Source organism: Pristiophorus japonicus, chromosome 13 (assembly GCF_044704955.1).
Source record: "Pristiophorus japonicus isolate sPriJap1 chromosome 13, sPriJap1.hap1, whole genome shotgun sequence".
Classification (NCBI taxonomy): domain Eukaryota; kingdom Metazoa; phylum Chordata; class Chondrichthyes; family Pristiophoridae; genus Pristiophorus; species Pristiophorus japonicus.
Genome location: NC_091989.1, coordinates 167,511,708 through 167,534,725, shown reverse-complemented (window position 1 = coordinate 167,534,725; position 23,018 = coordinate 167,511,708). Strand labels below are relative to the sequence as shown.

General features: G+C 41.6%; 1 protein-coding gene across 2 annotated transcripts in view; it reads right to left on the bottom strand.

The window, feature by feature from the left end:
* Positions 1–570: 570 nt before the first annotated feature.
* wfdc1 (WAP four-disulfide core domain 1) overlaps positions 571–23,018 on the bottom strand; it is a 44,556-nt gene continuing 22,108 nt past the window's right edge. For both annotated transcript variants that reach the window (XM_070898245.1, XM_070898246.1), the window contains exons 2-6: positions 16,917–17,112; positions 15,695–15,778; positions 10,279–10,419; positions 7,107–7,157; positions 571–4,649 (exon numbers count right to left, since the gene is read on the bottom strand). In XM_070898245.1, coding sequence (XP_070754346.1) covers positions 4,591–4,649; positions 7,107–7,157; positions 10,279–10,419; positions 15,695–15,778; positions 16,917–17,112 — 531 coding nt within the window. In that variant the 3' untranslated portion in view covers positions 571–4,590. The remainder of the gene's footprint in view (positions 4,650–7,106; positions 7,158–10,278; positions 10,420–15,694; positions 15,779–16,916; positions 17,113–23,018) is intronic.

Below are 23,018 nucleotides of genomic sequence, written 5' to 3'. Positions count from 1 at the left end.
ATTTTAAGGGCACAGTGGTGGAAGATGATGGAAGCTGTGCGCATTCATTCTGGCTGTATCTCAAACTTGGTCCACATTTCACCCTGTGCCCTTACCCAACATCTGATTTTTATTGTGGGGCCTGGTTTAAAAAAAAGTTTAAAATCTAAAGGCTGTGAAAGTTTCAATCCCAAAGTTGAGCAACCAACATCACCATCTGCCTTGGAACAAAGGGAGAGTAATTGGGATGGATGGCATTTCTAACAAAGATATACATACATGTTCCCAAAAAGAGTGAGCCTCAGCAAAAGAGTTAACAAGAGATTACACTAAATTAATTATTTGCAGGCAATTATAAGTGTTTTTTTATAAAATATATATAATGTCCAGAACTATATATGACCAGAAAGAAAGCAAATTTCATTTGATGAATTCTGAGTTGGGTTGGTTGGGAAATCGTTAGCAGTGTGACTGGTTCTTTCCGATGCTTTTGAGATAAAAGCCGTTCGGAAATAAATAAAATTTAAATTTAAAAAAAATACTCAATAACCACATAAAATTGTTTCAACATTTTTCAATTGATTACTGGTAAGCGGGCCTCTAGTTCTCAGGACAGAAGTAACATAGAAACATAGAAAATAGGTGCAGGAGCAGGCTATTCGGCCCTTCGAGCCTGCACCACCATTCAATATGATCATGGCTGATCATGCAACTTCAGTACCCCACTCCCACCTTCTCTCCATACCCCCTGATCCCCTTAGCTGTAAGGGCCACATCTAACTCCCTCTTGAGGAGCGAGCTCGGGTTTTTTTACTTTGGAAAAGCATAGACTTCGAGTAGTTATGATTGCAGTCTTTAAGGTTATAAAAGGATTAGATTCTGTCCACGTGGATGGGCTATTTGAGCTTTTTAGTTAGGGATATCCAGTGGATCCGAGTACAAGTTGCGAAAGTGTACAACCAGGTTAGATGCCGGGGGTCACTTCTTTTCGCAGATAGATGTTGATCCCTGGAATAAGTTGCTTGTATTTGCAGTAACTGGAAGGGAGGTGGATGAGTTCCTACGAGTGTAACCATCTCTGCATATAGAAGGTAAGTGAGTCATTGGAGCTTAGTGTCAGCAGTCATTGCGATCTCTGGAGCTTGCTTAATTCTATGTAGGACTGCAGAGGGATCTGCCAGAGTTACTTTCTTAAATTGACCGAAGGCTTTCTGTTTTTTGCCTTTCCCAGGATATTGCGTGCGAGGGCGGGGGGTGGAAGGGGGGGCATTGTGTGGAGGGTGCGGTAGGGAAGTGTAGGATAATGGTGTCTAAGTTACAGCGACTTGAGGTGTCTACTGTACATGGTACATTATGCTGGGACACAACTCTTTCTAACTCTCAGAGACACAGCCTGCAGGACAAAGTTGGGAATGTGTCACATGGGGAAAACAACCAATCACAGGTAAGTACAAGTAGCAGGTTGGTTTAAAAAAAAACATTCACAAAGTGTTTTTATGACAACAACAAAACGTGACACCGAGGGAATGACTGATGAGCATGACACACTTAATGTGGCCTAAAAGCAAGACAAATATCATAACACACAGAAAGTAAGCATGACATAAAGAAAGTGTGTGCTAGATGCAAGAATTAATATGTTATACATATATCAGATTTATGATAAATATCCAAGACATGCAGTATAATTTCTGTTTGTTTGCATTTACAAGAGTTAGGTAAAAAGCATATTCATGTTTTCCAATGCAAACTTTAATCTTAAATTGTAATAAGAGTGCAGCTTTTACAGTGCACTTGCCTGATATTGCATTGGAGGTTTAAATGCTGCACACATCAGCCTTTTGAAAATCATTACAAATGAGCAAATAAAAAAACTCAAAACAAGTTGGTCTTGTCACTACTTGCATAATCTATACTTTTCTTTTCCTTGATTTAGAAACCAAAAGAGGTATATTTTCTTCCATTTGCTAATGTTAGTGAAAAGGTTGGCATGAATGTAAAGGGGACATTAACAAAGGAAAATATACCCCAATGTTGGCAATTTTTATAAACTCACAGTTCATTAAGTGACCCATACAGTAGAAAATTCTTGCTGACTTGCCTCTATATTCTGCATAATTTGATAAACATGAGAACATTCATGAATAATTAGAGCATTACAGTATTAACAGTCGGGTTTATAGCTTATACGTTGTATGCTACATAACAGTCAGTGTACTTCAAGGTAATTCATTGTGAAGTGTTCGGAAATGTTTCTGGGAGAGGTGATAAAGCGCTATATAATTGGAAATCTTTTTCTTTCTTGCTATATTAAATTATTTGAATTAATCAATCAGTTACTTTACATTTGATATTAATTAAGCAAGAACAGCCAAGCCAATGTCCCACTGTAACCGAGGACAAGCAGATTGACCAAAGGACGAGACTAAAGAACAATCAGTTCAGTCGCGTCACCTGCCTTAGTTAAACGGGTTATGTGACAGCACATTTATTTTTGCTATTGAACATGCTTTTAAAACATGCTCACATTTCTAGTTAAGAATTTAGTATTTCGCATTTATAACAAATACTACGCTGTTTAGAAGTCTCTACCCCTCTTTCCCCTCCATATACATGTGGAACTCAGTATGAAATTACAATCCATTATGAAAGCAATAAGTATTCCCAAAGTAGTTCAGCTATTCATCAGTCAAGAACAGATTTCAGTATTCACATGAGGTGTTATTGTATAATTGAGGTCCAGCACAGTTGTTTTTTGTTAACGGATATTAAGTATACAACAGCCATTTTTATACTTTATTTAAATACTGTGCATGAAACATTTCAGACATTCTGACATTTAAAAAAACATTCTAATGTGTAGTGCTTTGAAAGTGTTGAAAATATTGTTGCATTGCAAACCATGCAAGTTGTAATAATGACATTAAAAATAGGATGTTTATGGTTCTGTAGGAGGCATTATAGATCTTAAATAAAAATAAATACTGGGAATGTACAGTAGGTCAATCAGTATTTGAAAGAGAAAAGTAGATGAATTTACTGGGTGTATGACACCCACAATTTTATCTGTCTTTCTTTTCAGATGCTGATTTGACTAAGCATTGCCAGTATTTTCTGTTTTTAGTGACAGTGCATAATTATAGATTAACACATGTATAAAAATGCTCCATAATATAAAATCTAAGTATTCATTTTGTGAAATTTATGTATTTCACTATCAAGAATAAAAATGTTACATAGCACCTTTCTTTGTTATAACTACTTGTCATATCTACTCTCCTAGCGCACCAGTTGTCTCTTCATTTGCATTACATATGGCAGTGCTGATGATTGTAATAAAAGACATCCACAATACAGAACATTTTATTAGCTTATGAATTCTCAGTTTTAAATATCTTTGTAATTTAGTATTGCCAAAATAAGTGTTTTCAATGTGGGTAAATTGTTTGGCCCAGAATTTGCTGGGGTGGGGGATCTCGTGGTGAGCACTGTGAGTTGAATGGTTTTCCTTGCCCTTCAGCTCCAGTTATTTTTGAGCCGCAAATTGCTGGAAGTGCGAGTTGATAATGGCGTGTCGAGGTCAATGGGGCATCTGGGATCTTGGTGAATGGTGGGACCAACAGTATATCTCCTTAACCAATGCAGTTTAAGGATTTGAATGGTTAGCAAAGCTCTTAAGTGGCAGCTAGATCATCAGCTCATTAAAACAAGGTCTATCACCGAATTACATGCAAGAAAATGTATACTTCTAAGAATTGTTGCCTATGGAACATGATGCATATGAGCAAGACATCCTCCTGCCCAGGGTTCTGATTGTTTTTTTTTAATTTATATGAAATTTGGGAACTGAAGACAGCAGCTGTCTGCATGCGAAAGCTAGATATTTTATAGCAATTCAAGGTATTGTGTTACTTGTGGAATCTGCATGATGATTGTTAGCTACAATCAGTGGACCCACATACCTTGGGTTGTGGGGAGGGAAGGTAACTCTAAATACTGGAAAGCTGAAATGAAATGAATTTAGCACTGACTTTGTTCCCAGCTCAAGTCCACAACAAACCAATTTAATCAGTTAAACAAATCAGTTTAACTTGCAACTTGGTTGTGTGCTTTATGTGGCATGTTCAACACAATGATCATTTAATTGCTAACTAGTTTCACAGTGGAAGGCCATTGGAAACATAAATAACCCCATTAACGGGTTCCTTACGCCATTAAATAGCAGTCATAACTTTCTGCGGCGAGTTTAATTTGTTTTCACAGCGCAGATGCAGCAATTTCTTGATGCTCACGGGGAGGTTAAGGGCAAATCGCCCAGTAATTTGTGGTGATGTTTATCTCATGGCATATCTCTTTCTTGCCCCAAAGTGTTGGATTTATTTTTACACACTAATAATGGCATGCAACTTTAACTTGCCATTATGTTGCCAGCAAATTCTGGGCCTTTATCTGATGAACCGTTAACAATAAGGCTTACATGACTCAGTGAGTAATGATCCAGATTACCTGTAGGTTTACAATAGTTGATACTGTTGTAGAATTACGGAAAGTATGCTCGTATTCACATTGTGTTCTTAAAAATGATCTTGCTGTACCTTCACATTGGCAACGTTAGCCCAGATGTTTATGGTGGTGCTTTTTGTAGCCAACTGCATTATTAGAACTAGTTCCTGCAAAATGCAAATAGACATGTTACAAATTGGATATATTCAAGAGGGAGTTAAATATGGCCCTTGCAGCTAAAGGGATATGGAGAGAAAGCAGGAACGGGGTACTGAAGAAATGATCAGTCATGATCTTATTGAATGGTGGTGCAGGCTCGAAGGGCCGGATGGCCTACTCCTGCACCTATTTTCTTTGTTTCTATGTAATTGATTTTTAAATCATGTATTTGTCTAAATTAATTGGTGTTCACTACAGTGAAACTGATTTGCCTCATTCACATTCAGGCCTGGAGGTTGAGGAAAGATAACAGAGCATCAATAATGATACTCCTTCATTCCAGAGTGTAGTTGGTCACTTAAATAATGTTTCATAAACCTTAAATCTTAAAATGTTGGCAAAAGAGTGAAAAGATTCCCTTTTGAGAAAAAACACCTTTCGTGAGGATACCTTAATGTGTTTATAATTGATTATAGCCTAGTGCTAGTTTTAAGATTTTAAAATCACTAACACTCAATGTATAGCACTGATCTCACTACATGAAGTGGAAAGTATGGTGCTACACAAACTCCGTGATTAAATGGTGCATTGTTCGAGGAAAAGGGTAGTCCAGAAAATGTCAACCAGGAAACATGAATGTAATAAGAATCCACATACTGAACCCAGTGTCACTTTTCCATATATGTCATTGAAAATCAGTGCAGTCATTGTCCTGTTTTTGAGTGAGGTAAAACAGCAGATCACGGATTTAGTCTCGACCAATGAAATGGTATGTTTTGGCTTAGACCAATAACCCACCGAGTCTGGGTTTGGTATGGCTCAAAATTGGTAGAACCACGTCCTAGTCCTCAGTGAAACTTCTATACCGGAACAGACCGATCTGACAGCACCTTTACAACAGCAAGATAATGCGGATGCTGGAAATCTGAAATAACAGAAAATGCTGGAAACACTCAGGTGGTCAGGCAGCAACTGTGGAGAGAGAAACAGAGTCAACGTTTCAGTTCTGACGAAAGGTCATCGACCTGAAACGTTAACTCTGTCTCTCTCTCTCTCCACAGTTGCTGCCTGACCTCCTGAGTATTCCCAGCATTTTCTGTCTTTATTTCTGGCAGCACCTTGTTGTGCTTAGTGTTAAAGTGGAGCCACACCTTACAGCCTTTAATTTACACAACCAGGGTAACAAGCCACTCGAGTGCATTAGGCTTCCATCCAAAGAGATGCAGCACAACATTTTTAGCTCAGCAACTCTTGTTCCACGGTACCCGAGGCCTGGCCAAGGTGGCCATCCACAGATCCAGGTTAGACACGGACAGGGGATTTGTTCGCACTGGCCGCCTGACTCTCTTCCGCGGCTATGTCCGTGCCCGGGTGCCCCTGGAGAAAGAGCGCACGGGTCCGCCGGTATACTTGATGCCTCCCGCAACTGGTGGACTCCGGCAGGACTGGAGTGCATAGTTGACAGTTTAAATAACATAATGATATAATTTGATAAGTTTCCTTTCCTCTTGTAGGATTTGGATGTTTATTCTTTGTGCCCCTTTTGTTAGATTTTTGTTATATGGGTCGATGGCGATGGGGTGCTCTCCTATTTGTCCTTTAAGAGTAGATAGTACCTGATGACAAATATCTGCTCGCACTTCTCCCAACATGTGCACAACCATGCTAACAACCCCATTGTGCCACATACTCCCTCCCCTTGGGAGAATTGTGCAACAAAACCTAACTTGACTTTACAAAACATGTGCGTGTACTTTTGAGAACAAAAACCAAGTTGGAAAAGAAAATAGTAAGTCTGAGTTTACCGAGTTCATTAGCTCTTCAGTTTTCAGTACTAGCTGTCACCTCTTCACTAACCATTTTCAGGCATTACCAGGGAGAGCGGGCGGGGCAGATATAAATCAGCCAGGAACGATTTTTCAGACTTGCTGCCAGTCACCAATGCTTCCAGGATAGTCCTCCAGCACATGCTACGTTAATAAAGGAAATATGTTGTCTTCCTGGTGTCTAGCATTGTGTACCATGGGGGTAGGCAGCGATTAAATCTTAGAGGATTGTTTCAACTAAGGGAACAGCAATTGATTGTCTTAGTCATAGCTGTAAATTTGAATATACTAATCTGTCTTTAAAATTTTATTGTTGGGCACCATAGCAATTTCCCTCCCTCCCCCACTTGAGATGGACACTACAGTGGTGCCATAAGTAGCCCAGGCATCTTCCCTCTATATTTAAAACATCCGGACAGTAAATGGGCATGGGTCAACAGTGCAGGCAAGGAATGGGTGGATGTCTCACCGCACTAAAGCTCTACCACCATTGAAGAAGAAGAGGAAAGTCCAAGCCAGAAAATGCTCAGTCTTTTGAAATTCTAATAAAATGCAATTTCTTGCATTTGAGGAAAAATAAATCGTCCATAGCAAGTAATCAATGGACACTCGATTCACTTCATTTTGTAAAGTTCTTACCAAAATAATCCTTATAGTCCTTGTAAATTTTCGGTCTTAAGCTGCGCCCATCTGCAAACAGACATTTAGAGCAATTAGGAATAACTTTGAGGAGATACTGAAATAACCTGTAAAGCACTCAAGGTATTTTATGTCAAAATAGCTAACTGCTTTCGGAATTCTATTGGCCCACTTTGCTTCAAAAGATAAGAAAGTAATAGAGCACTTGGCTAGGATCATATGCCTTTTTATGCTAATTCAGGTAATAAGTGATAACTGGGTTGGAACATTGTGCTTACCTGTATGCCGACATTGTTTGGTTGGTTATCCAAAATCCCCAGAGCTGGGACCCCATTACATTGAACCTTCTAAATAAATTCAAGTTATTTTACTGAATTGTTTGATTAATTAGGGCAAACCAGAGGTGATTCTTCTCAATGAATAGGCCTTGAAACATTATAAAGGATTTCTTTTCAGTGAAAATAGGCTATAAATGTAATAATTTGAGGATTATGATAGTCATCAATTATGCATGAAGATCTATTCCTTAAAATAAATAAAAGAAATACTTGCATATATGTAGTGCTTTTCACGACATCAGGACGTCCCAAAGCACTTTACAGGCAATGACGTACTTTTGAAGTGCAGTCACTGTTGTAATGTAGGGAACACTGTAGCCAATTTGCACACAATAAGCTCCCACAAACAGGAATGAATTAATGACCAAATAATCTGTTGTTGGGAGAGGAGTAAATATTGGCCAGGACATCGGGGAGAACTCCCCTGCTCTTCTTTAAAAATGCCTTGGCAGCTTTTAAGTCCATCTGAGAGAGCAGCCAGGGCCCAGGTTTAACGTCATATCCGAAAGGATTACACGAGTGTCAGAACCCATAACTTTCTGACGCAGAGGGGAGAGTACTACTACTGAGCCATGGTTGACAAAATCCATAACAATTTTAATCACCTACTGTGGCTACAGGCTATCCCATCTGGTTGAGTTTTCCTATAATGAAGGAAGACAATAGCTTTGATTTTCTGATTAGATAGGTACTTGACCAGATATCAGGTACAATAGGAAGACCAGCTACCCTACCTTTAGTGTGCCCGGCCCACATGCATTTCTGAGGTCAGCCTCATTAACATTCTATAGGCAAGCTCCCAAAGTTGAATTTGTCCATGATTGACATCTCGCCATTAATGGCCAGGAAGTTTGGTGCTTCTGCAGCATTGAAAGGCTTAAGGAAGCAGGCATGGTGATTTGCAGCTTTGAAAGGGAATTCAGAAGAATAATCTTTACCCAAAGAGTGGTGAGAATGTGGAACTCACTACCAGAGGGAGTGATTGAAGTGAATAGTATAGATGCATTTAAGGGGAGGTTAGACAAGCATAAGAGGGAAAAGGGAATAGAAGGTTATGCTGATCAATGTAGATGAGGAAAGAAGGGAAGAGGCTCAAGTGGAACATAAACGCCGGCCTAGACTGGTTGGGCCGAATGGCCTGTGTCTGTGCCATGCCATATATCCTATGGAATAACAATATATGGAGTGGAAGAGGTCACAGAATAGCCTGTTTCTCAGATGAAGCCTTTGAAATTCTGCTGGTGAAAGTTTTGCAGAGAAAGGGGTTCCCTATCCTGCATTGAACATTACAGGGGGCTCCCCCCAAAAAGAAAAGCCAAAGGAGAATAGGAGGAACTGGCAACTAATGATAATTCCACCTCTACAATACAGCACACATGGAAATATTGCCGGAAGAAATGCAATGATCTTATCAGGTCAGCCAAAGTAGGAGAACCTATTATTTTCCATTAGTAACACAATGTACTATGCAAGTTATGGACAACTACCATCAGTTCAAGGTTTGTGGAAAACCCCCGCTTCCAGTTCTTATCCAATCATTTGCAACAAAGCTTATACTGAACCTATTTACCATTCTACTTCTACTGAAAATTATGCCAAGGCTATGTATAAGGGGACCAATGCAATCTGTCTTCCTTTTCTCTTCCCCTAACTGTTCCAGTGAAAACTTAGCCAGGCCCAACTGCATCCAGACACATCAGCACACCCCTATCCCTCTCAAGAATCAACCCAGATACATCATCCTGGAGTATTTAGAGACTTAGCTCAGGTGCCTGCTCACTCTATTCGCATATCCAGACATTGGGAATTCTGATAGGATTTGGGTCCAGTGGGCAGAAGTTCCTCTTCATTGTGGATACAGTGGCACAGTGAGATTGAGGATTTTCAGAGTCTCTCTCTGCAAATGTAACATTATTTTGTGGAAGCAAATGGAGTAGACTAAGGAGCTCCGATGGAATTTAGTGGAGAGATGGAAAACGGGCACACATAGGAGTAGGGGACTGAGAAATTATGGGAGACATGAGGAATATGAGAGGCACAGTGAGGGGAAAAAAAATTGAGCCTCTGCAATTTTGCATTATTTTTCTTACTCCCAGCTACTTCTCGGTTAGTTACTGTGCTACTTAAGGATCAATATACATCACGGGGTAATTTAGATCTTCACAACTTGGGCAGTTAACTGGCAGGGTGAATTGCCCACTTGTTAGAAATCATCCAGTTTATGAAGTTCAAACAAAACTAATACTGACTCGTGTAAAGGGTCATTGTTCAGTTTTGACACTATTCTGAGCCATTCCTGCCAAATAAACTTCAATCATCTCAGATTTAGGTTTGAGTTAATCTGTACCCCATCATCACAGGCAGTCCCTTGGGATAGAGGCAGACTTGCTTCCACTCTAAACATGAGTTCCGAGGTGGCTGAGCAGTCCAATATGAGAACCACAGTCTGTGTCACAGGTGGGACAGATAGTCGTTGAGGGAAGAGGTGGGTGGAACTGGTTTGCCGCACGCTCTTTCCGCTGCCTGCGCTTGGTTTTAGCATGCTCTCAGCGACAAGACTTGAGGTGCTCAGTGCCCTCCCGGATGCACTTCCTCCACTTAGGGCGGTCTTGGGCCAGGGACTCCCAGGTGGGTATGTTGCACTTTATCAGGGAGTTTTTGGAGGGTGTCCTTGTAACGTTTCCGCTGCCCTCCTTTGGCTAGTTTGCCGTGAAGGAGTTCCGAGTACAGCGCAAGTCTGTACCATTCAACTATTAACATTACACACACTTGTTCCCTAATTTATATGTAGTCACCACGGTATTAACAGTACGATGTGTGAAATATCAACTGACCACTGTTTCCTCGTTGCTTTATGCACTGCCCTCTATTTGGAATTCCTTCCGCTGGATTCCCGGGATTTATGATGTGACATTCGTAGCCAGTGGGACAATGCAGGGGTTCATCGCCATCCTCTGTAGTACTACAGGCTTCAGCTGCAAGAAAGACAATTAGCTAAACAAAACTGGCATGATCCAATCTTCTGATTATATTACAGCATCCATGACTAAAAGAATGAGAATTTGTGCAATTTAAATATAGATAGAGCACTTTCAATACAAACTTCAAATTGTTGTTAACTAGATTTTTTTTAAAAATCAGTAAATATACAAAATGGCTAAATGATTCTTGTCAGCTTGGCTCAGTTAGTAGCATTCTTTTCTTCTTGGAAGATTGTAGGCTCAAGTTCCACTTCTGGACTTGAGCACAAAATCTAGGCTAATACTTCTGTTAAATTGTGACCTTCCTGTATATTCATGTGGGTATAATAGATCCTGTAACACTTTTGAAAAAGAGCAGGGATTTCTCTTAGTTCCATGGCCAACATTCATCCTACAACTAATACATCATTAATCTCACTGCTGTTCATGGGACCCTATTGTGTATAAGTTGGCTGCCATATTTGCCCACAAAACTGCACTTCAAAAAAGTAGTTATCTAAAACGTAGGGGTGCCTTGAGGATGTGAATATATAAATGCAAGTTCTTATTTGAGTGACTTTTCATGTGCTTATTAATTGCTATGTACACCATTTCCAGTTTGAGGTTTAAAAAAAAAGTTAGATAGCGCTATGTCATTGTGTACTAAAACATCATGTTACACAGTAATAAAAACATAATGTATACTATCGGGGTTATTTTCTAACTTTGTGCTGTTGGTGAGGAGCCTCACGTGCTAATGGTACACATTGAGAAATCAGCTCTTAAATTGCTGCTGGGCCAGTGGGTGGAGCATTTTCTCTCAAATCTGAGGGCTTGCAGATATGGTTCACTCTGTTGTGCTTCCTAACACCCAGGTCAGGAGCTGAGAAGGTACAGGGGTAACAGCAGGTTTATTACCCCTGTGGTCGCAGAAGGTATTATAATGTACATGTGCGTGTGCGATGAAGTACGAGATTATGTTTGTGCAAGATGAAAATGTGAGCATATACAGTGTGCTAACATACATTATTGATTCACATGTTAATGTTTAAATCTGTAAATTAATGATAAAGGAATAACCTTTAAATCTTATTACTAAATACAGGTGACCGAGACCAAGACCATTCTGGATTTTGCGTTTTGCCGGATTTTGAAACGTCTTTCTGACATCATGAATCTGGAAATACCCGAGCCCAGGTTCAGGTATTTCCAGATTTCGGAACGTCAGAAAGGGGGTGGGGATGTTCGTCGATGAGCTGTTCGGGTCACCAGGTGGGGCCTTGCCGCCGAGGACCTGATCGGGCAGGGCCCGCCGCTGAGGAAGTGTTCGGGCGGGGCTCCGCCGCCGTGGAGGAGTTCCTTGTCTGGCCCGAGGTAGGTGGGGTCGGGCAGCCGAGGTAAAGGGGAGGGAGGGGGACTGGGGCGAGGTTGGGCCCCGCAAATTCAGGGCGAGCGAAGTCGGGCCAGGGAGAAGTCGGTTCGTCGAGGCGGGGGGAGTCTGCATATCGGAACATTTTCCAGTTTCCAGATGACCCCGCCACGGATCGGCCCGGTGTCCGGATTCTGGAACATTTTGGATTCCGGAAGTCAAACCTGTATCTCATTTTAAATAAAAACTGATGTTCGACCAAACTGGGTTTATATAATTTTCAAATTATCGGCTGTACAGGGGGCTTTAAAAATCAGATGTATTATTCACATCCAACATTCTGAAAATTAGAATGTTTCAAAATAAAAGAAATATCATGAAATCTCAAGCATTTTCTAATTTAAATTCAAATGACCAAAATTATTCAAATGTTGAATTACTGCATGAAAGTAAATAACCAAAATTACTGTTGGACCTATTTACACAGATTAGTGAACCGTTAACGGTGGCGATATGCTTAAGTAGCTTTTATTATTAACTTACTTTGTAACTTCTCATTCCTGTTATTAATAGATGATGCAAATAAAAGGGAACCACAAAAATGATCAACTCCACAAGCATTTTAAAAGGATTGATTGGCTTTGTAAGTTTCAGTTCAAATGCAGTAATATTCCCGAGTTAAAGGGCTGGTGTCATATTCTTTATATGTAGGCATTATTAAGTGAATGGCAACATGTAAAACAGCTGGCATTATAGATTTTTATTTTATTTTAAAAAATATAGAAAATACCCTGCGCATTGGACAGTTTGTGCTACAGCCCATGTGTTACTGGTCGTAGCAACAGAAACAGGTGACATTGGTCAATACATCATTCCTGGCAGTTCCAGGAACTTGGTCAATCCAAAAAAAACTTTCGAATGCGGGAACAAGAATCTTTTAAAAGACAGTTTGTTCCGTTTTTATGGAGGTACAACAACAAAATGCTTTACATAAACTTCTCTTAACCTTGGTTTCCTGCACTATGGCTCTTTACAGTTCTTGTCATCCCAATCACATTCATAACAAGAAAGAAAGACTTGCATTTAGACAGCGCTTTTCACCAACACCAAATGTCCCAAAGCGCTTTACAGCCAATGAAGTATTTTTGAAGTGTGTAATGTAGGAAATGCGGCAGCCAATTTGCGCATAGCAAGTCCCACAAACAGCAATGCGGTATAATCTGTTTTTAGTTATGTTGATTGAGGGATAATGATTGGCCAGGACACTGGGGAGAACTCCCCTGCTCTTCAAAATCATGCCATGGGAACTTTTACGTCTACCAGAGAGCAGATGGAGCCTCAGTTTAAAGTCTCATCTGAAAGGCGGCACCTCCGACAGTACAGCACTCCCTCAGTACTGCACTGGAGTGTCAGCTAGATTTTTGTGCTCAAGTCCCTGGAGTGGGACTTGAATCCACAACCTTCTGACTCAGAGGCGAGGGTGCGAGCAACTGAGCCACAGCTCATGCCCTATTGGTTCAGTGGCATTGGCCAGAGATGCCCTTTCTTGGAAGGATGCCCTAAGAGTCTAAAAAGAATAGCACAGTGCCTTCCCTGTAGCAAACAATTTTCCTGTTCAAAAAAGTAATGTCAAAGGGGCAACCGGTGCTTCATTGTAAAGAGTGTGCCGACTCACTGAATCACAGAATGGTAAGATTTGGGTTTGTGTGTCTCTTTCAGCTGGTCACCAGATTTTGAGTACAAGTGAGTGTTAAATGTGAGTTCTCGGGTGACTGTACAGTCCAATGTGGGAATTACAGTCTCTAACAGGTGGGACAGACAGTGGTTGAAGGAAAGGGTGGGTGCGGGAGTCGGGTTTGCCGCACGCTCCTTCAGCTGCCTGCGCTTGGTTTCTGCATGCTCTCAGCGACGAGACTCGAGGTGCCTCCTGGATGCTCTTCCTCCACTTTGGGCGGTCTCGGGCCAGGGATTCTCAGGTGCTGGTGGGGATGTTACATCTCATCAAGGAGGCTTTGACGGTGTCCTTGAAGCGTTTCCTCTGTCCACCTGGGGCTCGCTTGCCGTGTAGGAGTTCCGAGTAGAGCATTTGCTTCGGGTAGCATAGGCAGAGGCCTGGGACCAGCTCCCAACCTACACTCTGTTCCAGAGAAGCGTTGGTGGTTCATGGTCAGCGATGGAAGACAAAAGGTGGAAAAACAGTTGGTATGGGGAATAAAAATCAAAACAAAGCTGGCAGGCTATTATTGTTTTATTCATTGTCGGGATGTGGGCATCGCTGGTAAGGCCAGCATTTATTGCCCGTCCCTACATACAACTGAGTGGCTTACTAGGCCACTTCAGAGGGCCGTTAAGTGTCAACCATGTTGGTGTAGGACTTGAGTCATATATAGGCGAGCTTCCTTCCCTAAAGGAAATTGTGTTTGTCCTTCGACAAGAGCAGGATTTGAAAAGATCATAAAGTTTTAAAGCAAATTGCACCATAAATTCCTATTTATTTTTCTTCAGGTGGTTAATCAGCAGAATGATTTTATCTCACATTTGCTTGAAAAAAATTGTCAAAATCCCAAATGCTTTTCTATCTAAAATGAAGTTCATTCAGGCATTTGTGTCATCAGCAAGCATACTGTATGTGCCATCCACAGCGCAGCCAGCGTCGGAGCAGGGAATGATAGACCGTAACTTCAGAATTTCCATGTTGGGCTGCGCTAAATCCTGAAGTTGCGGTCAGTTTCAAAGGCAAAATGAGGGCAAATACTACTAGTTTGCAGTCATCGGGACCGCAAATTCTCGGTCAATATATGCACCTCTGGACCCAATGTTCTGCATAAAAGAAACGGAGGCCCAACTTTGCTGTAGAAAGAAAACAGGGACACAGATCCTCTTTGCCCTAAAGTATTGCGGAGGTTGGTGACAAGGCCAAGAGCAAAAAATTTAATTAGAGTACAATTTGTTTATCGTACAGTACTCGTTCCCTTTAGGGATTTTTCATGTTAATACAAGTCCTTTCTGTTGAATCAGACAAGAACACAATGTTTAAGTCCATTATATGCTTTAGGGGATATTTGGATCAGTGTAAAAGGTGGGTGTGGCTGAACTATGCAAAAAACCTACAGTATGCCATTTAGCTTAACTTTTACATTTTTAAAAAGTCCCGTGATCGTATTCTTGAGTGTTTACCGATGCTCCAAATAAAAAGGGATTTTTACTGGTTTTCTCTCAATTTACCCAGGCTTTTTGGCATCAAGTTTGTTTCCCCGATTTTTGTTGCTAATAATAGAATTTGACTAAAACAATGAAAATCCAGCAGTAAAACTAGGTTTTGAGTATTCAGCTATCTTGAGGAAAGAGCCATCAAAATCCTGATCAGCCATGATTTCATTGAATGGCAGAACTGGCTCGAAGGGTTACATGGACTACTCCTGTTCCTACGTCCCACTCCAGAGACTTGAGCACAAAGATCTAGGCTGACACTCCAGTGCTGTACTGAGGGAGTGTTACACTGTCGGAGGTACCGTCTTTCAGATGAGACAATAAACCAAGGTCCCGTCTGCGCTCTCAGGTGGACGTAAAAGATCCCATGGCACTATTTTGAAGAAGAGCAGGGGAGTTATCCCCGGTGTCCTGGCCAATATTTATCCCTCAACCAACATCACAAAAACAGATTTTCTGGCCATGATCACATTGCTGTTTGCTGTGCACAAATTGGCTGCCACGTTTCCCACATTACAACAGTGACTACACTTCAAAAGTACTTCATTGGCTGTAAAGAACTTTGGGACGTCCGGTGGTCATGAAAGGCACTGTATTGCAAGTCTTTCGCCTTTCTTTCTATTCCTATAAAAATAAAATAATGAATTAATTGGCACATGTATAGTCGCTCACTTACAATGATTCAAGCTAAGAATGTTAAAGAAACAACACCTTGAAGTACTTCTTCTGGTCCATCTAGTAGCCATCCATTGCCCCCAAGCCATCTGGGCTTTGGCTGCACCAACCAATCTAGAACTGAAAATGAACATTAATTGAACAAGCCAGCAAAATGACAAGCACATATTGCACAGCTTTTTGTTGTGGTTGAAGGATAAAAGCTTTAAATCCCAATATGCCTGAAATGCAATCAATGCCACAAAGTATTCTTCCCTATAGCAATAGTGTAATTATGTAAATTCTATAGAACAGTATATTTTTTGTGTAATATAATTGAAGGTGTGCATGCATGTGCACACACATGCGTGTGTGAGAGTCCAACGTACTCCCTGCATCTATTTTCAGTGTGTGGAGCAAATTTCAGTAACTTGTTGTAATTGTTTGGTTTTCTAGTAAAAACATTAAAGTGTTCTCATGTCATCCCAAATCTGGTGGTGTTTTTCCCCTTCAGAGGCTGAAGATGGCTACTGTGATCTGCATCAATAATAAATGTACTTCCTGTGAAAGATGTAAACAAAATTCCCAGATAGAAAACACTTAAGATTACATGGAAATCAAGTTTATTGGTTGAAGCAACCATCTTTGAAATAGAGAAGGCCGCAAAATACTTAGTTATTCTTATTTTCACCTTTTTCCTCCTCACATTCGCATACTTAAGTCTCTTCACATACCTGAAGAAATCCCAGATGATGTACTCCAGAACAAGTACTTTATAGAAACTACATTCTACTTGTTTAATGTCTGGAGGCAAAAACCTTTATTTATGTATCATGGGTTCTATTCTGTATTTGTGATTCAAGAATAATGAGCACATTGTTGATTTGCATTTAGTTATTCATGATTTCCACATGGTGAATTCCAAATCTTGGCTGAGTATTGAGGGAAATAAGGCAAGCATAAGTTTCCCTATTAAAATGAAGGAAATATGAACAGTCAAATCAAGCTTTCACCAGATTGCCAGACCTATCAACAACTTGCTATATAGAGTGGTAGAAACAGAAGCTTGGGAGCATGGTCCCTGCTCAACTGCTCAGCCAAGAAATTTGACAAGGCAAGATATGAAAATGAAAACGAGTTCTAGCCCTCAGCAATTCTCAATGGATTTAAGAGGCTTTGAATTCCATTGTGCTTTATTCATACTTGTTACATTATGTCATACCATGTTACATTAATACAGCAAAGGTGGTTCACAAAATCTTGCAAGGATGAAGTGTACCTGGTGGTGGTTGTACAGATTCCAAGCAAGCATAAATACAACCATTGTAACAGCAGCGTTTGTGTCTTTCACATTCAGAGTCCGACCTGCAGCTGGGCACTTCACAAGCCCTGTCTGGCAATGCCTGTGGAGGAGGCGGGCATCGATCGTTCTTCTGGTATTGTGATGAATGTGAAACCAGCTGGTACTCATAGTCCTGCGTAAAAATATGTTTTTTTTTTAAAAACATTAAAAATGTTAGTCAATGTAGCAGCAAAACAACCTATTAACTGATTCAAAAGTATTTCTGTCTAAATCATTGCACTAGTTGGAAATTTCTCTGCCATTTTGTTTACAGTCAGAACTAGTATCTACACAGAGTTGCCTCTTCTTGCAACTCTGAGCCTTGCAAATGTAGTAGTATCAAAATAAATGAATCCCTCTGATTCTACTCAATGTAGCTTTTCCTGCCGCAAATGTGGATACATTAAGCTAAATTTGCAGTGGGTTAAAACTAGCTGCCAACCTCCCTGTTTTTCGTGCTCCCCACACCCCCCCATTTACAACCAGCTTTTCTCCCTTGTAAGAATTTTACCAGCAATTATTTGGCCCCGATTTCTATTACAGCCAAATCAAATGTAAACTTACACACCTCGGGTGCAAACTCAACGGCCTGCAAACCACGTGGAACGTGATGAGCAAGAGAGCCATGCAGAATTGATCCTGTTGCATCATCAGGACCTGACTGGCATGCTGGAGATGTCAGTTGCACCCCAAGAGGCAGTAGTTGCGAAGAAGATGAATATTAATCTGCGGGTACCCCGACACGGGACCTACCATGAGTCTGGGGGAAGAGCGGGGAGGAAGTCGAAAAGAGGGAGGGTTTGGGGTGCGAGCTATGATCGGCAGCGAGCCGCAGTTTTAATGCAGAGTCGGGAGGAGCACTCTTGTTGCTGCTTCTGGCTCCACATTCAGGTAAGTGAAAACGTTATGGTGGCAGCCTCCAGCAGTCCCTTTAATGATCACTGGTTTGGCTGCTGTGAATCGGAGAAAACTGACCACAACATCCACGGCGCAAGCTGCGGTCACTCGCCAACCAAATTTGGAAAGGGGCCTGAAAAGGAACGCTAGGTATCCCATTTGCATAAACAATGGGCCTAATGCTGTTTTCAGACAGGCACCCTAACTAATATGGCGTGTGGCGTATACCCAGCGTGGAAGGAGCGCACACACGCTGCACGCCATGTTGGACCTTTCTGCCCCCATTTTTGCCTGAAAAACAGTTGCTGCCTGACAACATAACAAAAACAGATTATCTGGTCATTATCACATTGCTGTTTGTGGGAGCTTGCTGTGCGCAAATTGGCTGTAGCGTTTTCCATATTACAACAGTGACTACACTCCAAAAGTACTTCATTGGCTGTAAAGCTATTTGAGATGTCTGGCGGTCGTGAAAGGCGATATATAAATGTAGATCTTGCTTTTTTGCTTTTGATCCAATTTCATGGCCACATTTTCATGTTTTGATTCACACTCCAAGTGCATGCACGCAGCATTCGGATGTGCCTTTTCAGGTTCAAGTCTCCTGGCGTGACAGGAGCAGAAGTGGCAGAAGAGGCAGCTCACGCTACTGTTGGCAATATAGCTTTGAGAAAGGCAGACCAGCTTGCTGGATCATGGACTGTAGACAAGACAGCAGGGGGAGCCATGCTTCTTGCCACTGCAATCTACTGTCAAGTGAAATGCCTTTACATTGCAAACAAGGCAGACAGTCGCTTGGAGCATTTAAACACAAATTAATCTCTAACTAGGAGTATAAAGAAGGGGTGAAAGCACATTGTTGGATGTTACAAATGGACCTTTACTGTGTGTACTATAGTATGGGTCAGAGGGGTTCAATCTTGTGACTTTGTGGTTTGAGTGTGGTACTCTCTGATCACAGTTAACTTTATATTTTGTGTTGAATATTTTCCTGCCATTACACTAGTGCAAATGCACTTGTGGGGGAAATGACAAAATTGAGGTCTGAAGGGCCAACTTCCAAAATTTATATCTATATATAATGTATATTTATTTACTTCCTTTTGCCTTGCACCATCCTTTTAGTAATTTAATCACTTCTGCCCTCCACCCTATTACAGAACTTTCCCTTTTGGTCTTTCCTTGTCCCTTTTTCCCTTGCTTAAAAGCTGTTCATCTCAAATATCTACCAGTTCTGACAAAGGGTCATTTGACCTGAAACGTTAACTCTGTTTCTCCCTCCACAGATGCTGCCTGACTTGGAGAGTTTTCTATCAATTCATGTTTTTATTCAGATTTCCGGCATCTGCATATTTTACTTTTGCTTTATTGTAAAATTTAAAACATGATCCTATTAACTTGCATATCTCAAGTTGCTAATAGAGCTTGGTAGTCTGATTTAAGATTTATCAACCATTCAGGCAGCAGATTTTAAACAGTCCTTCGCAAACCTCTAAACTCACAAAATTCAAACAGGTTAAACCAACAAATAAGAAATACAAGCCCAAACAGGGATGAATTGCTTGGTCCTGTGTGTTAGAAACCACAGATATGTGTGTTTTGGGAATACTTCATGCTGCCACTAAGTGGAAAAAAATGGAAAAGCATTCATAAGAACATAAGAAATAGGAGCAGGAGCAGGCCATTCAGCCCATCGAGCCTGCTCCATCATTCTATTGATACCCATCTTGAATATACACAACGACTGAGCATCCACAGCCCTCTGGGGTAGAGAATTCCAAAGATGCATAACCCTTTGAGTGAAGAAATTTCTCCTCATCTCAGTCCTAAATAGTCAACCCCTTATTCGGAGACTGTTCTTTTGAATTTCTATCCCATTCATTTGTGCACTATTAAGAAATATTTTGCGCGCATTTTAATGGGAAAATGGTAAACTTAAAAAATATATTATTGCTCGTCTTTGAACCCAAAGAACAGTTTGAGCTAGTCTGGGCTAGAAATAGTTAAAAGGACGGTTCCTCTTTCCATGTAATGCGCAATGGTTTGAAGTGGAGTTTATTTGTGCCGCAAAAAAGCACTTTTAGTGCAGTAGCTTTCTTATTCCTGCAGGTGGCACCAGTTAATAAGTGAAATGGCAGCCAAACTGCACTCATCTTTAGGCAACAGCCAACACTGCTATTATAATCACAGGGATTCCTGTTATTTCACAAATTAAACTTCTCTGACTTTGGACATAAAAAGAAAAGCTACTGCACCAACTGGGTGCTGCTCTCTCACTTTGAGCTGTATACACCGTCAAAACGTCAGTCGAAGGAAGTGATTGTCCACAGGGTTCTCCCCGTTGGAATTTTGGTGGAAGAACCACAGAAACCCCGGATAAACGGTGTAATTGCCGATTGTGCTGTTTTTCCTGGAGGTTTCCGCAGCTCACTGAAGTTACAGCGGAGAAGTGGGTAGAACCTTCGTGGAAATCCATCCCGAAGTGTTTCGATGTTGCATTTCTTTTTTAAAGCAAGATACCATAGCAATTTTTGTTTACCCTCCTGGTGCATTTGCGCTAGTGGAATGGCAGGAAAATAATCAACACATACAAGGAGCTAACTGTGATCAGCTAACAACAGAAAAAATATTGAGGCAGAATGATGCACAAATGCAAGATTTTAGTGATAACAGACGATAGGAACATAGGAATTGCTAAGTGAGGAAAAGACCAAGGTCCATCTGGTTCGCCATCAACCATCCTGGTCGTCACATGATACAACGATAATGGAGATGTTGACTAAGGCGATCAATTTGTCTAGAACAGACTCAAACATGAGGTGAGGAAAATCCCAGTGGTGGAGAGCTTTGGGAATCATAGGCTCAAAGTCACCTTTTCCCTCCTAAGCAGGCTACACTTACCAAATGTCATTATGGAGGATAGTGATAGTCTTCAAGAGGACATAGACAGGCTGGTGAGATGGGTGAACATGTGGCAGATGAAATTTAATGCAGAAAGCTGCGAAGTGATACATTTTGGTAGGACGAATGAGGAGAGGCAGTATAAACTAAAGGGTACAATTCTAGAGGGGGTGCATGAACCGAGAGACCTGGGGGATATGTGCACAAATTGTTGAAGGTGGCAGGGCGGATTGAGAAAGCAGTTAAAAAACCATACAGGATCCTGGGCTTCATAAATAGAAGCATAGAATACAAAAGCAAGGAAGTTATGATGAACCTGGTTCGGTCTGAACTGAAGAATTGTGTCCAATTCTGGGCACCACACTTTAGGAAGGATGTGAAGGCCTGAAGGAAAAGAAAGTTGCAGGGCTGCGAGAAAAGGGCGGGGGAGTGGGAGTAGCTGAAGTGTTTTTGCAGAGAGCTGGCCGATTGGCCTCCTCCTGTGTTGTAACCATTCTATGATTCTGTTTACAATCCTCCTTGTATGTGAAGGCATCTGAATTGCCTTGATATATTTTATAGCCTTTCTTAATATCTTGGGCCCCAATATTGGTGGCGCTGCCGCTGACTCCCGGCCGCTGAGCTGCCAGATTGGTGCGGGCGGGAGTCGCTGCTTGGAGGCTGTTCTAACACCGACGGTAAACATAGAAACATAGAAAGCGAGGGAATGGAAGACCAGCAGGAAGAGTAGTGCAAGGAAGGTAGTGCAGGGGTCCCCTGTGGTCATCCCCCTGCAAAACAGATACACCGCTTTGAGTACTGTTGAGGGGGATGACTCATCAGGGGAGGGCAGCAGCAGCCAAGTTCATGGCACCATGGCTGGCTCTGTTGCACAGGAGGGCAGGAAAAAGAGTGGAAGAGCGATAGTGATAGGGGATTCAATTGTAAGGGGAATAGATAGGCGTTTCTGCGGCCGCAACCGAGACTCCAGGATGGTATGTTGCCTCCCTGGTGCAAGGGTCAAGGATGTCTCGGAGCGGGTGGAGGACATTCTAAAAAGGGAGGGAGAACAGCCAGTTGTCGTGGTGCACGTTGGTACCAATGACATAGGTAAAAAAAGGGATGAGTTCCTACGAAATGAATTTAAGGAGCTAGGAGCTAAATTAAAAAGTAGGACCTCAAAAGTAGTAATCTCGGGATTGCTACCAGTGCCACGTGCTAGTCAGAGTAGGAATCGCAGGATAGCTCAGATGAATACGTGGCTTGAGCAATGGTGCAGCAGGGAGGGATTCAAATTCCTGGGGCATTGGAACCGGTTCTGGGGGAGGTGGGACCAGTACAATCCGGACGGTCTGCACCTGGGCAGAATCGGAACCAATGTCCTCGGGGGAGTGTTTGCTAGTGCTGTTGGGGAGGAGTTAAACTAATATGGCAGGGGGATGGGAACCAATGCAGGGAGATAGAGGGAAACAAAAAGGAGGCAAAAACAAAAGACAGAAAGGAGATGAGGAAAAGTGGAGGGCAGAGAAACCCAAGGCAAAGAACAAAAAGGGCCATTGTACAGCAAAATTCTAAAAGGACAGAGGGTGTTAAAAAAACAAGCCTAAAGGCTTTGTGTCTTAATGCAAGGAGTATCCGCAATAAGGTGGATGAATTAACTGTGCAAATAGATGTTAACAAATATGATGTGATTGGGATTACGGAGACGTGGCTCCAGGATGAGCAGGGCTGGGAACTCAACATCCAGGGGTATTCAACATTCAGGAAGGATAGAATAAAAGGAAAAGGAGGTGGGGTAGCATTGCTGGTTAAGGAGGAGATTAAGGCAATAGTTAGGAAGGACATTAGCTTGGATGATGTGGAATCTATATGGGTAGAGCTGCAGAACACCAAAGGGCAAAAAACGTTAGTGGGAGTTGTGTACAGACCTCCAAACAGTAGTAGTGATGTTGGGGAGGGCATCAAACAGGAAATTAGGGGTGCGTGCAATAAAGGTGCAGCAGTTATAATGGGTGACTTTAATATGCACATAGATTGGGCTAACCAAACTGGAAGCAATACGGTGGAGGAGGATTTTCTGGAGTGCATAAGGGATGGTTTTTTAGACCAATATGTCGAGGAACCAACTAGGGGGGAGGCCATCTTAGACTGGGTGTTATGTAATGAGAAAGGATTAATTAGCAATCTCGTTGTGCGAGGCCCCTTGGGGAAGAGTGACCATAATATGGTGGAATTCTGCATTAGGATGGAGAATGAAACAGT